We start from the raw sequence: 15,423 nt of genomic DNA, 5'->3' as shown, positions 1-15,423 counted from the left end.
GTAATTATGCAGTATAGGTGTTTTTCGTATTTTTTAGTGATTTCTCAAAAATTCTTTTTTTATACGTGATTCTAGAGACCAAATACAACACAAATCCGTGTGCGCACGTTGAATTTTGATGATAAGACAAGTTGAGCCAAACACCTCTTCATATCGAGCGTTGGGCGGGTTGGTTAGCGTGGTTATTTGGAGGGTGTTAATTCATTGGTTAGTCATAGGTAAATTAATCATATTGTTACCTTTTTCGTCGGTTCCGTGTGGATAGAAAGTCACAATTTATTTAAACACTATTTATTTAACACTAATTAACAAAAACAATAACGATAAAAGACTTATAGAACTATTTACAAACGATTTATAACTAAGCATTTATTTTGAACTTTAGCGCGTCAACTGTACTGTTTATTTATAACTGCCCCCTGTAGGCCACAGCCGCCGGCTTTTATACCGACAGGTAAAGAACTCTAGAATAGTCCATAGATCGTTAGGTGCGTAGGGAAGGTTTTGGAATGTTCTCGTATGTACTAGTCCATTCCAGTGGGACTCGATTCTTCTCGAACGAATGAATCATTACGGTGTCTATTCTTTAATGCGATGTTAAGGTCATCTGAGGGCGGGACATATAGTTAGGTTAGGTCGAGTCCACACGGGTCCGCAACAATATAATTACCAATATGCCAGAGAAAGGAGAAAGAGAGGAGAAAAAAAATTCTCCAAGAGGAGAAAAACAAATGTCAACGTGCGCCCACGGATTTGTATTGTATTTGGTCTCTAGAATCACGTAAAAAAAGAATTTTTGAGAAATCTCTAAAAATATCCAAAATATGTATGAAGCCTCCCCAGACACAAAATCAGAAAAATGTATCTGCGGAAATGCATAATTCTCTTTTTTCCGACTTTAGAATAACTGATCAGTTACATAAAAACGTGTTCCTGCTTTACATTCTAAACACTTTTATTGTGTAGGTATGAACTTAACCTAGTAGATACTGTATTTTAGACATCAATACCTTACCGAGAAAAATACGAAAATAAACATAAATGAACCAACAAACCGAACCAAAGCAATCAAAATACGCTGTAAGCTGTAAGCTAAAATGCGTCTTTTTACGAATTCCAATTGGCGAGTACTTTTCAAATCTTGCTATATTTTACAATTTTTTATCACTAAAGGCTTCCAAATACTAAATAAACAAATAATTCTTACATAACTGATTTCAAGTAAACGAAACTTGAGCCAAATAAGCAAATTGACAGTGACTTCCGGTTGAACCAGAATATTTTAAATACAGTATTGAGGTGAATCGCCTATTTAAAAATAGACATATTTCTTTAAATTCAAAACATTTAGTTTAAGACACTCTGTATACATAAATAAAATTATTGATTTTGAAAAGATATTATTCACAAACTAGGGAGAGGGAAATCAGGCGACGACCAGAGATAATAGTTGTTAAATAATAGCTTTTAGACTAGCATTCGAGACGCATTGATGTTATTTTGGTTCGTTTTTGTGACAAAGAATGTTATTAAAGGTAAAGTAAATCTTTTCTCATTATTTAACTACTGTTAACTAGAGCATATATGTATTTCATTTTCCTGTTGTAATATTCTGTATTAAAGTTTTTCCTTATTTATTTCATCTGAGAATATATAAATATATCTAACATGTGTATGCATTTAATGGAATCTATTTAAGCTGTAAATAATTTCAATTTAAAAGTAATCTAAATAAATCGTTTACTGTTCCTTCGTGCCCATATTTGTGATTTAGTGTGAGAATAAGGCCCTCGTTGAATGTACTAACAATTTTCGACCGTGCATGGTAGAATATCTTAGCTCGGAAAAGGGGAAACAAAAACAATAATAGGATAATTTATAGAACAATTTATAAAGATTCTAATATACAGGGTGGCGCACCCCATTTACCTCGGTTGATTATACGAAAACGGAAAGATGTAGAAACAAAATTTTTTGTGGGTGTATGTAGAGAGGCAATGTGCATAATTTAAAATTATTTCCAAATGTACAGGGTGGGTCAAATTCGACGCTTTTAAATGGAAACACCCTTTTCTATAGGAGATAGACGAAAACTAATATCGATGTCTGGAGCTCAATTTTCATCAAAAACATGATGGTGAAAACCGCACATTATATATCTGTTACCGTTTCGGAGTTACGGGGTGATTTTCAAAAATGTGCATTTTTAACAAATCGCTGTTAACTTTTTTGCTATGGAAAATTTTGTATTTCTATGAAAACATTTTCAAAGCACCTTTTTACGTAGAATTTAATGGTTTAAGTATAATTTTTTTAAAATTAATAATTTAAGAGTTATAACAGAAAAATTGATTTTTTATTTGGGGCACTCTCTATATTTTTAATTGACTGAAAAGAATTTAAAATTACCTTTCCAAAAATATAGCACACTTGATATTTTGTTATAATCCCCTTCGAAATACAGAATTTTTAAAAGTTCGCCACTTTTAACTAGTAGGCTTAGATAGACCCCTTATTGATGATATGCCCTTAATGGAACTCGAAAACATACTTTTCCAGCAAGACGACGCACCGCCTCAGAACGCTGAAGTTATCAGCAAATTTTTGCAGCCAATTTCAAGAATAATTGAATAGCTAACCAAGATCCCAGCCGTTGGCCGTCGAGGCCGCCTGACTTAGTGCCCATGCATCTAATCCTATGGATATATTTGCGGAAGAATAAAGGTTCTTTATTCTTCCGTATAATCTAGACAAGAATTAGAAATACTTAGCAGTTATGAGAGGTATCTTTCATCCCCACTGAGTTAATGAATTCCGCGAGAAATGTTCAAAAACGGCCCCGTCTGTCAATAACAGAAGACGGTCGATATTATGTCGAACACCTGTAGCAAAATGTCATGTCTGTTTGCTATTTATTTTTATTGTTATTAGATATAGTTTAAATGTATTGATGTTGGTTAAATATATTTTAAATAGTTATAAAATTCTGCATCTCTCATAGCAAATATTATTTTTGTTTTAATTGATACTCACAGCTAGATTTTTTTGCATTACAGCCGGTGCCGTTCAAAGCCTACTCATTTAAAGCGGGCGAATTTTTATATACCTTATATCTCGAAGAGGAATCGAGTAAAATATCAAGTGTGTTATATTTTTGGAAAGGTAATTTTAAATTCTTTGCAATAAATTAAAAATATACAGGGTGTCCCATATAAAAAATCAAATTTTCTGTTGATAATTCTTAAATTATTAATTTTAAAAAAATTATACTTAAACCAACCATTAAATTCTACGTAAAAAGGTGTTTTGGAAATGTTTTCATAAAAATACAAAATTTTCCATAGCAAAAAGTTACAGCGATTTGTTAAAAGTGCATATGAAAAAAACACCCCGTAACTAACACACAGTAACAGATATCGATATGCGGTTTTCACCATCATGTTTTTGACAAAAATTGAGCTCCAGACACCGATATTAGTTCGTTAGTCGTCTCACTATAGAAAAGGGTGCATCTCCTATAGAAAAGGGTGTTTCCATTTAAAAGCGTCGAATTTAACCCACCCTGTACAGGGTGTGTCAGAACTAAGATCCATACCAAAGTTATATTTTTTCTTATGGGACACACGGAATTTTATTTCACTTTTGATTTCTTAGTCCCAAAAAATATTACTTATTATTAGGGTTAAATATTATGTTTAAAATCTTTGGTTTTTGAGATATTTAAAGATATTTAAATTTGCATGCTACATTAGAATAGATTATTAACACCCTGTACATTACTTTTCAGAATTAATTCTTGTGCTGAGTTTAAAGATAAAGAAATAAACTTTACTGAAAAATGGTATTGCTTCCTTAAATTTATACAGGGGTATCAAAAATTGCTGATCTATTTTAAGGATATATTTTACATAAAAACTTCGTTATTTCAAATGCAACACCCTGTATTTTTTTAAATAAACCAAATCAGATTCAAATGCTCTTTTAAACTATATTAGGGTTTCCTATACCTATCTAGCTCAGATTTTGAATAAAAAGCGATTTTTAAATAAAATTGCAATCAAGATGGCTGGTGTCGCCATGGCAATTTTCTAGTGACAGTTAGTAACTATTTTCAAAGTCGACATTAGTTTATGGACATTATTATTTATAATTTATAACAGTTTGGTTGAACTTGCCGTTATTATCTCTTTTATAGAAAATCCATATATCGACAAGTCATCAAAAATATTTAACACAACGTAGGTTCCTTTACTTCATTTAAATTGTTTGTTATACAGTTGGCCAAAATATTACCTCGTACCTAGTTGTTACACTACAGTACCTACTATATTTTTTGATTTTTGAATTCTACAGTATGTCCCCGGATATTGTCTTTAGAAGAGGAAAAACTTTTCAAAAATGACTTAAAAAATTAATTTCATTTTTTAAGTCATTTTTAAAAAAGTTTAAAAAAATACTAAAAATTATCAACATTTCTAAAACTCATGCATAAAAAAAATACCAAAAACACATGCAATGTCGTAAATAAATACCAGCAATATTCTATCTATGCTACTTCTTTCGACATGGTTCATAATAATTCTTACTACTAAATACCGCTAATATAAGTTTTGTTTTTTTAAGAAAAAGCACGAAAAAAATTAAATCACTCTATCTCTGTTGGACTAAAAAGGCATGCTAGGAAACCTCAAAAACCAAGCAAAATGATTTATTTACACACCTATATCGTTTTCGTCCATGTTTATAGAAAATGTGTCGCAAGTCTAGCGGAATGATGGTGATTGATGATGATGCTCTTTCTTTCGCATTTACCACACCGGGTCCTTGTGACAGAGAATATAATAAATAAGGTGAAAAATAACTAGGAGGTAAAAATATAGAGATGCTCTCATATTATATACCAATTTGTATAATAGTGTAATGGCTGAGATCATGCTACGATCTTGAGCCTAAAACAGCGTACACACTATGCGAGAAACAATTCGAAACATGTCAAGGTCGCATTTCGTCGCCCAACTTTGGACGCATTTCGATTTATTTCCAGTTGTCTTAACCCACTTCGGCTTGCCTCGACCTACTTTCGATTCTTAAAAGCGCCTGAAAACTACCCGTGAGGAGGGCGAGGGGGGATTTTTTTTGGCGTTTTTTGTTGCCTCGTTCAATTTTGTTTTGTTTTGAGCTATTTCCAAAACGTGGCGGTATCTGTACCGGAGGCAAAGGATTTTTTTTTCATAAATCTCAGTGAAATAAGTAAACCTAGACGTTTCTAAAATAGCTGTTACGATGATATTTCGTTAATTAAATTTCGTTTTATGTTATATTGATATATATTAAAATGGTCCACGATGAAATCTGTAAACGATACTATAAATCCATTCTACTAGTATTTATTATGCAGGGATTTAGACAATTAAAAGTAAAAAAAATAAAACCAAATTAGTAACCTAAACTTTGCTACAGACTCCAGTATAAATGTTACTTCACTATAACCAGAAATAATAAATAATTAGACGATTTTTTAAATAATTTTGTGTATATTTTGTTCATGAGGTGTAATACCGTGGATTATAAGCCGATAAATGGTAGACTGTTAGTTAGTCACTGTTTTATATTTTTTTTTACTATATTGTAATATACGTTTCTAAAATAGCTGTTATATTAGACAATGATTAAAACTAAATATTCTTGTGTAACCTTCGAGGAATAGCCAATTTAATTAACCATCGGTAACTGTTTTTATATCAGTTTTCCCATGTTCCCACGTTTCCTGAAATTGATCGAGACGCGCCGTGATTGGTTACTAAACTGAGTCTTTCAAACTCACTGCTATTGTCCATTGTCCAAGGAATGCTAGCATTCACTAGTAAAAAAATAGATGTTGAACTTTTACTGGCGTAGTCTTAGCAAATAATGAATGTGAGCTTTTACTAGTAATTGTTAAAAATCACTGATTTCCAACTTTTACTGTAACATATATGTAATTGGTAAATAATCTTGACGTCTAGTGATTGACCATGCCAAAATTATAGTACTTAACGAAAAAAAAACTGAAATTATGAAATATTATATCGTTCTGGGTGGCAGAAAAAAAACAACTCATCATTACCGATCGTTTTAAAGTAGTACTACTTCACTCAGTTTCGAGAGATCGATTAAAAAGATAAAGACAACTTAAACATGCGTATCAAAATACATTTCATTTGGTAATGACTACAAAGTTGACTTTAAAATAATCGTATTGTATTGATTTTAAAACAAGCTAATATAAATATAGAAAAGTAAATAATAAAAAATAAAATAATATTCTTCATATTTTAGTGGTAAAGTTCTGTATGATGATGATCAAAACTTATTATATTATAATATTGTAAGAAATGGAATATTATAATTTTGTCGTTGCATCTCTATATATTTACTTCCGAGGATATTGGGAATAAATGGTCACAAATTTATAGAAATGATACTTTCTATTTTTGGAGCTGGGCCTTATTTTCATATTTTCGTAACTCTGAAATATTTTGTTGATCTACTGCTTTTAAAATATTCCACAAGATCTGGATTTCTTTGGAGAGATTTTGAAATGTACAGGGTGTTTCAGAACTAAGATCCATACCAAAGTTATATTTTTTCTTATGGAACACCCGGTATTTTATTTCATTTTTGGATTCTTGAGACAAAAAAAGGTATTTATAATAAGGGTTAAATATGTTTAAAATCTTTGGTTTTTGAGATATTTAAAGATATTTCAAAATACATGCTACAATAGAACATTAACACCCTGTACATTGCTTTTCAGAATTAATTCTTGTGCCTGACACTTAAGCCAGAGAAATAAACTTTACTGAAAAATTTGATTACTTTGTTTAATGTATACAGGGGTATCAAAAATTGCTGGTCTATTTTAAATATTTATTTTACATAAAAACTTCGTTATTTCAAATACAACACCCTGTATTTTTTTAAACAAATCGAAGCAGATTCAAATGCTCTTTCAAACTATATTAGGGTTTCCTATACCTATCTAGCTCAGATTTTGAATAAAGAGCCATTTTTCAATAAAATGGCAACCAAGATCTGTACATCTTTCCGTTTTCGTGTAATGAACCGAGGCGAATGAGGTGCGCCACCCTGTATAAGAAATCCGGCCATAACAAAAACAAGTTGAAAAAAAGTAAAACAATTATAAAATTGCCCATTATCAGCGCAAACAAGGTCAAATTGCGACAAGCAATTTCAAATATTACCCGTAAAATTAAACGATGTTAACAATGGCATTTTAATTCATTTTTCAGTTTGAACTTTGGCTGAGTTAATAGAAAGTTACTTCCTTCTCAAGCATTAACTTCTTTAATGGATTCCGCCGTTTAATTATTAATTAAATATCTGAAACGGATAGCTAGACGATTTTAAGATACTGTTAACCAGAAAGTGCCAAACGAAGATGGAACAGTATGATAAAACCATATAAAGGTAAATTCTTCTTTTTAAATTTATAAAAATATGTGGAATCTGTTACTACTAGTTCCAAATGTATTTTATTGTATATCCGATAATAATAAAACTTTTTTTATGATAACGTAGGCTAAGCCTGCGCGCTGACATGCATTTTTTAGTCCGCCGACTGTGTAGTTGCAAAAGTGAAAACAATACATTCATGGAGCCGATCGGACGACATTTTGATTGCATTTGAGCGCGGCTCCATAAAAACACATTGGTGACAAATCTGCAAGTAAATAATCGGCCGACTAAAAATTGTCTGTCAGCGCATAGTTGTGATTATGATGCTGTTTTCTATCTTATTTTCAAAAATTTTAACGTTTGTGTTTTTGTTAGGCCTAAAGTACGATTTAAAAAAGAAAAATATTTACTTATTGTCTTATATTTTTGCTGTTCTAGACGCAAGTAGATACATTTTATTGTACAAAACATAAATATTACTGAAGCCCAGCTCCACACAGAGCGCTTATCAACTTATCACTCAATAATTATCGATACGTTTCGTTATCTCGCACTACGTAGTATGTACCTACATCACCACTAGACCCGTTTATGTTGTTAAAGGCGAATTTCCACCAAACGGACAAAACCGCAACAAAACAGAGAATCTGTCAGGAGCGACTGGAGTTACCAACGTGAGGAACATTGGGTAACTATCAACTTAACTTTCTTCTTCTTTTTGTTTCTTTCTTTAAAGTTTTATTTCCATTAAATTACTAAAAATACTATTTATTAATTTATTTAAAGATTTTCTATGTATCTCTGGTAAAGATCAATTGAAAAAGAGTAGCAAGAACAGCGAGGGTATCGCTAGATTTACAAAAGAGTATTGCAACAAGACCATGACAGACTCGATCTTGCAAGACCAAATCTACTTATTAACCATAACTAACACAGGCCATGACAAAGGGAGTTTTGGTCGAAGTCTTGGTCTTGCATTATTTGCTCATCACTAATTTTAAGTTTTGAAGTATATTAATGACTCGATATGTCTTAATAAAATTAGTATCTACGTTTTTCAGTCCATTTTACACATTCCGACCGCAGCACTCGATACGGCAGAAAATAGAAATTATCAGTATGTACTTCACTCAATCCCGTTACTGTTTATGTCGATGGTATTGAAATAATATTAAAATCGACTTTGTCGTAATATTTACGTATTTGATTTTTTACTAGTGCAGTTATTGAAACTATAAAACACTCAGTACAAAGTTTGTGTGATGTAACGCTTTTTTTTCGGGTACTAAAAATTAAGTGAAAAAGAACCCGAACTAAGCGTCGTGTTGTGTTTGTAACAATTTCAAATGTTAATAAAATGGCCGAAAAAATGTTAAGGCGTAATTAGGGCGTTGTTGGGTGCAATAACATTCAATAACTCAACTTTAGTCAACTTCCCCGGATCTTCAACTCTCCCGAAGCAACATTTTATAGCTTCATAGTTTCGCACACCGATTTGATCAAAAGCAAAAATGGATTCAAGCATTTCGACGAAATAAGTGAGTAAACAAAGTGCTCATTACATACTGAAAAAATTAAATAAGCATATAGGTACTATGAGAGGATAAAATATAATTTGCAATATTAATGGTATATATTTTTTAATCAACTAGTGATTAAATGTTGTATGAACATCTTCTTAAATTAAAGCAAAACCGTTGCGCAAAACTTTACTATGCTCGCTATCGTAATAATTAAGCTCATCCAAAGAGTTTTTTTAGCTGCAATAATAAATTATAATAATTATTAAGTAAAAATATTTACTTTTTTATTTTATGACACGTTGGTGGCATCTCTACTATCTCTAGTAGCAAATACAGGAAATATTTTCGAAACAAAAGACGCGGTTTCGGTACGTTTGGTGGAATTCGAGTTTATTTTCAAAACTTCAAACACGTTTTTGTTTTTGTCAAAAATACTAGAGTTTTATTTGAGTCCGTTCGGTGGAAATCCGCCTTAACGTAACGCGAATCATCCTCTCCAGCTCACCTTACTTAGCGGCATGCTAAAATCCAATCAAGGCGCGCGCTAAAAACTTTTCAAGGTCGTACAAATACACTTCCAGCACCGACTTTCCTCGTTAACGGTCACTTAACAACAACAAAACAACAAACAACACAATAAATGTACGCTAATCAAAACAACAACGCGCGAATTTTTATTCTTCGGACACTTTTCCGTGCTTTACTTACTTACGCGTGCTAAACAGTATGCAGGAACGTTTAAATTTAGTCCCGTTGGCGCGCACACTTGATCCGTGTTCTCGGCGAAATAAAAGAAAAACGAACGGCAGCAGGAACGGAGAACGACGTTGTTATTTTTAGGACGCTGCTGGTCCGATTCCTAGAAGCGACTCGGGCTTAGGTTATTTCGAGGTTGCGAACGAGATGTGACAACGTTGCGTGTGGCGCGGGTTGCCGTTGCGGGCGTGATAGGCGCTCCTGCGAGTGGTTTGCGACTGCTGTTATTCGGTTTTCGGTTCCTGCTAGCCGGCGGGAAATGTGTAATGACGGATTTGGTGGGGACTGGACTAACGTTGATGACGCTCTTATCTAGATGGCGCACGTGCAGAGCGGTTGGTCAGGTGGAGATTTATTTTTCGTGCTGAGATGTTGTGTGTCCGTTTTTTCCGGTTGGAAAAAAATCCCATGAATTTTGCATATTGAACTAAAAGATTTAGCTCGGGGATTTGGTCTACGGATAAAAACTTTGTGTTTGTCTGGCGAAGCAACCCTGTCACAGATCAAATCCGTGGACTTAATCTGTCAGATTAGATTGGTCTGTCTGATTTGAATACATAGACTGGCATACATCTGCATCAAAGAAGCAATGAGAACATGACTAACAGAAGCAGTGGAGGTCATTCTAGACTTAACACCACTGCACATTTCGTCGGTAGATATGCCATTGCGACAAGGATTAAAATGATAATTGACGTAAACAGTACTGTGAGAATTGTCAGCTCAGGAGCTTGGAACACCTTTAAAAGAAAAATACCACTTCTCCAACTCACAGTAGATAACATACCAAGAATGTATAATTTTGAGAAACACTTCACTCTAGTATTGAGCAATAAAAATGATTGGAAGAGAGAAATGTTTGCTCTGCAGGTAAAAGATCATACCATAACGTGGTATACTGTTGCTTCCAAAACCAAAGCTGGGACAGAGATCTAACTAAGGGGTATTTGGGCCGAATACTAAATACTTCGAGTTAATGGTCACCTACCCCAGCATCCTTCAGGCATAAATCGAAAGATGCATTCAACTTATCTTAGGAAATATCGGAAACAAGAAATAACCATCTTATCCAATATTCAAGCAACATTAACAGCCATCAACTCAGTTACCATCAATTCGAAATTGGCCAAAGAATGTCTAGAAAAGCTGAACAAATTAGGCCAAGAAAATAAAGACCTGCTACTCTCGGTGCCAGCCCATGAAGGGATAGAAGGTAATAAAATAGCAAACGATATAGTTAGAAAAGGAGCGAACACTCCACTAACTGAACCAGAACTGTTCTGCTTCCCAAGTGGAAACTAACTTAAAACAGAACTCAAGAACCTGGATCCGTAACCTGGAATGGGAATCATTCAATGGTCCAAGACACTCAAAGAAATTTCTCAGGACTTCTCACGACCGAGAAAACCCAAAGATTTTCTTTGATTTAAGTAAAAACAGTCTTCGGATTGTCACAGGACACCGGAGTTTTTAACAGGACACTGACTCCTAATAAACACCTCAGTAGAATGAAGCTAAGAAACAAGGGCGAATGCAGATTCTGTAGAGAAAATGGGAAAACACCAGAACGCCTCATTACTGAGTGCGCTGAGACGACTATTTCGTGCTATAAACTTTGGTACGACTGATATCGGAGATGGAGATAATATACAAAAATAGATAAATATACAAAAATAGATAAAAATATATTCAAAATATACAGATAGCAACTAAAACTGTAATTGTAAAAGGAACAACAGATAAGACACAAGAAACTAAGACAAAGTCGACATACTGTGTTCGAACGCATTGAAATGATAATTAAAAATCGATGACACTTCCCAAATAATCTTACATATAAAATGAAAGCGATCTACATTTCCAAGCCATCTTTGGCGCAGTTTTTTTTTTCTATCGGTATCTGGTATTTACAAGTGAAGACAGCTGGACAGGTTGTACGCTCGCGGAAGGTTCTTCTCGCAACGCCTATCAAACTGGGAATCCACTCGGAATTTCTGTCGCCCCTGCCTCCACTATCGCTCATTTCATCGATCGAAATCTAACAGTCATGGCATACGAGGTACCATCAACAAATGTCAGATCGTAGATATTATGACTACAACACTTTTTAAGAGCCAGTTTTATAGGTTTGGATTAATCTTCAAGTATAGTGTATAATTAATCTTTCCTACGAAAGTCGATTTTATGAAATATATAAAAAAATTATAAAAGTAGTGTAATGTTATTTTTATATTCATGCATTTTATATACAGTATGTCCCCGGAGTGTCTGTGTGTGTGTTACAAGAGGATTTTCTTTATTATTGACATTTTGAGAAAAATGCATTCTTCATAAAAACTTTGGCTTGTTCTAGAATGGTTAATCCCTTTTATACTTTTCCAAATTTCCACCGTTTTAGAGAAAATTAAAAAGAAAACGTGAAAATATGGTAAAACGTTTTTTTTTTCCAAGTCCTAAAAATCAAAACGCGTTTCTATGGTAAAATAATTTTGTTTTCATTCTTTGATAGATTGTTATTGATAGAATTTTAATTAATGTCATATTTTTGCTGTTTTAAAATGTTAAAGAGGCACAAAAGTATTTAGTTCAATGCTACGGAAAGGATGATAATAGTGGAAAATGTGATACTCTAACAACGCCAAAAGATATGACGTTAATCAAAATTAACAATAATCATCTATCAAAGAATGAAAACGAAATTATATTACTATAGAAACGCGTTTGGATTTTTAGAACTTCAAAATCAACCTTATTTTCACGTTTTTTTTCAATTTTCTCTAAAACGGTATGGAAATTTCGAAAAGTATCCACGCGATTAACCATTTTAGAATAAGCAAAAATTTTTATGGAGAATGCATTTTTCTCAAAATATCAATAATAAAGTTTTTCCACTTATAAAGACAATCCGGGGACATACTCTACGTTGTTGCTTTGGTTTGATTTTTATTAAATTGATCGTGTTTAAACGCCATCTATTAGAGCAATCGTTTACCAAAAATCCACATTTAGGAAAATTATTTATTTCTATCAGTTTTTATCTTCTCGATACCATTCGCAATAACAGAGATACGGGGGGTGTCCCAAACTACAAAATTTTAAAAAATACCCTGTACCTTAGAAACGAAGAGGTCCACGAAAATTTTGTTTACAGCATCTTTCGTGTGACAAAAAAAGTGGGAAAAGTTTGTGCAAATCAGAGCTTCTAGCTTCACTAATACTAATAATAACGGAGATACCGTATGATTTCAATCAAAATGGCAACCAAACCATCCTGTACCTTACATAAGCTGTATATGGTGTCCGGTAGCGTAGAGGAACACTGAAAAAAAGGATCTTTCAGTCGAAATGAATATGACTTTGACCCAAAAGATTGGCGCTTTTCAATAGGGCTAAGAACGACGTTTCTTTGTCCAAAGCATTAACTATCTTTTCATAAGCTTTAAAAAATTACTTTAGAGAATAGAAGAATCTATCTGTCCAAAGTATTTCACTCTTGATCCAAATGAATATGCAAAGAAGTTCTTGCTACAAGAACAATAGTCTCTTTGATTCATGCAAAAATTCTTGATTAAAAAGGGACATTTCTTGATTAAAGAGACACTTTTCTTAAACCAATAGCGAATACTATTGACTCAACTAAAATTTATTTTGATCTAAGAGAAGTCTATTCATATACAGGCATATTACGAGGTATATTATTTTCTGATAAATTTAAGTTTTCCTGGTCTGTAGTAAGTAAAGTGATGTTATTTTCCTCGATAGTAGTTATTTCTGCTTCTTCACTCCTTGGTATTTTTTGGGGTGGTTCATCACTCTATAAATTACAAAAAAATGTTACATCACAATTAATCAAAGTAAAGCAAATAAATTATATTAAAATTATAAGCTTTGGTCACATTTTGAATTTTTTAATACGACGACTTGAAATTCTAAAATTTTTGTAATTATTTACTTATTTATTATTCTTATTCTATCTTTAGTCACGCATGCATTATCTAAACAGGTGCATTAGGTAAATGTGTCTTACCTTCAAATATAGCAAATAAATGCTCTAATTTCCATTTTTTTTCAGAAACTCTTTTAAAGAATCCATATATCCTAAAATTTGTCCATAAAAAATGACAAATGCATGTTAATAACGATCACTAATTTGTTATACGATATGCATTTAAAAAGCAAATTATGCAAAATTCCAAGTGGAAGATTCCAAGTAACAAAACCCGTGCGTACTATGATGTGCGACCTATCAAATGCAACATACGACTGATCGGACTGCCGACTGATTGTATATACCGTCCTTCGTCATCGTCTTTGCGTGTCGTTATTATTTTTCATCAAAAGAGTATTTAGCTATTGGAAAAATGGCCATGTTTCTTGAATGAAGTACTTCCTAGCGTATTTTTCTTATTATCTTAAAACAAAGTAACTTGCCCTTGGTTGAATAAAAATAGATTCAAGAGAAATTTTCGAATTTTTCAAGAGAACCAGTTTTCTTGAGTTAAGAGAGTTTTTCTTCAGACAAAATATTTTCTTTTACACTAAAATAAATTATCTAGCCACTAATTTTTTTTTCAAGAACGATGACGACTTTAGTTCAAGTCTATCTTTTTTATCAGTGTACAGGCTCTCGTCCACAGATCACGTGCTCTCGTCTACCAATCTCAAGGTTGTGGGTTCGAATCCTACACCCGGCATTTCATCAGCCGACTATTTTTATTAAAATAAAAATAGTTTGGGTACCTAGGTCGACTCAGCCTTAAATGAGTACTTTGGATTCACAATCCTGAGGTAATAATAGGCGGTTGAAGCGTAGTATTAGCCACATTACCTTCCTTGTATACCGAACGTCTCTAGCATGGCAAGCTGTATGTACTTTGCTACTCCCAAGGCGTTAAACGCTATATACGGGAGCTATTATTATTACTTGTTTATAAGATTATTATTATATTCCTCATAAGGCTATTTCTTATAATCTTATTAAAAAGTAATAATTGGTTTTCTATTAAATGATTTGTTTAGAAAATGAACGTCTTTTTTTTTAAATATTTAAATCTAGAAGTACATTAGTTAAACTAAAATAGGTTTAAAGGGAGTAAAAAGCAAACACGTTTAATTTAAAATGCAATTTATTATGCTGTTTCACTACTGCGTTATGGTATCTACAGTTAGTGTCTCCAAAATCCATTTTTGTAATTGAAAATTTGCTCAAATTAAGCAAAACCGTTTGGCAAATACCATTTGACATTGACTAAATCATAGGTTGAAAACTTAAGATATGTTGGCAAACTTTTAAGTTTAAATATAAATAGAGGCAATTTTTCTTAAATTAGTTAAAATCGTCTTTTTTAAAACTGTTCAAATTTGGCATGTGTATTTAGCCATACGCAGATCTTTTAAAAACCTATTTACGACTTCGCCGTAAAATCAACAGGGAAGCCAATAATTGGGCAGTTCAAAATTTGCGTAGGATTTCCTATGTTTATAACGCCGATGTACCACCTGGTACCATATAACCGTCATCATCGTATTCTTTTTCGGTTTAGGTTTAAAAACCTGTTCCGCTTCACCATTTCTGAAGTGGTCGTCCAATACTTCTCCCTCCTGGAGGTTGATTTCGTAGCATTTTTGGTGGACTTCTATCATCTTTCATTATTTCTTTATGTTCCTTCCATTTGTTATTATATCG

At 32.8% G+C, this 15,423-nt stretch overlaps 1 protein-coding gene across 3 annotated transcripts in view; it reads right to left on the bottom strand.

Annotated features, from left to right (window-relative positions):
* Positions 1–9,978, bottom strand: part of LOC115888177 (embryonic polarity protein dorsal-like) — a 99,474-nt gene extending 89,496 nt beyond the window's left edge. For 2 of the 3 annotated variants that reach the window (XM_030907796.1, XM_030907793.1), the window contains exons 1-2: positions 9,487–9,978; positions 4,721–4,823 (exon numbers count right to left, since the gene is read on the bottom strand). In XM_030907796.1, the coding sequence (XP_030763656.1) occupies positions 4,721–4,739 (19 nt within the window). In that variant the 5' untranslated portion in view covers positions 4,740–4,823; positions 9,487–9,978. The remainder of the gene's footprint in view (positions 1–4,720; positions 4,824–9,486) is intronic. The other variant, XM_030907794.1, reaches the window with a different exon arrangement.
* Between the last annotated feature and the right edge of the window lie 5,445 nt (positions 9,979–15,423).

The sequence above is a fragment of the Sitophilus oryzae genome, unplaced genomic scaffold (genome assembly GCF_002938485.1).
Source record: "Sitophilus oryzae breed Bouriz unplaced genomic scaffold, Soryzae_2.0 scaffold_684_pilon_pilon, whole genome shotgun sequence".
Classification (NCBI taxonomy): Eukaryota; Metazoa; Arthropoda; class Insecta; order Coleoptera; family Curculionidae; genus Sitophilus; species Sitophilus oryzae.
The sequence above is the reverse complement of the archived record's forward strand: the minus strand, read 5'-3'. Positions and strand labels throughout refer to the sequence as shown.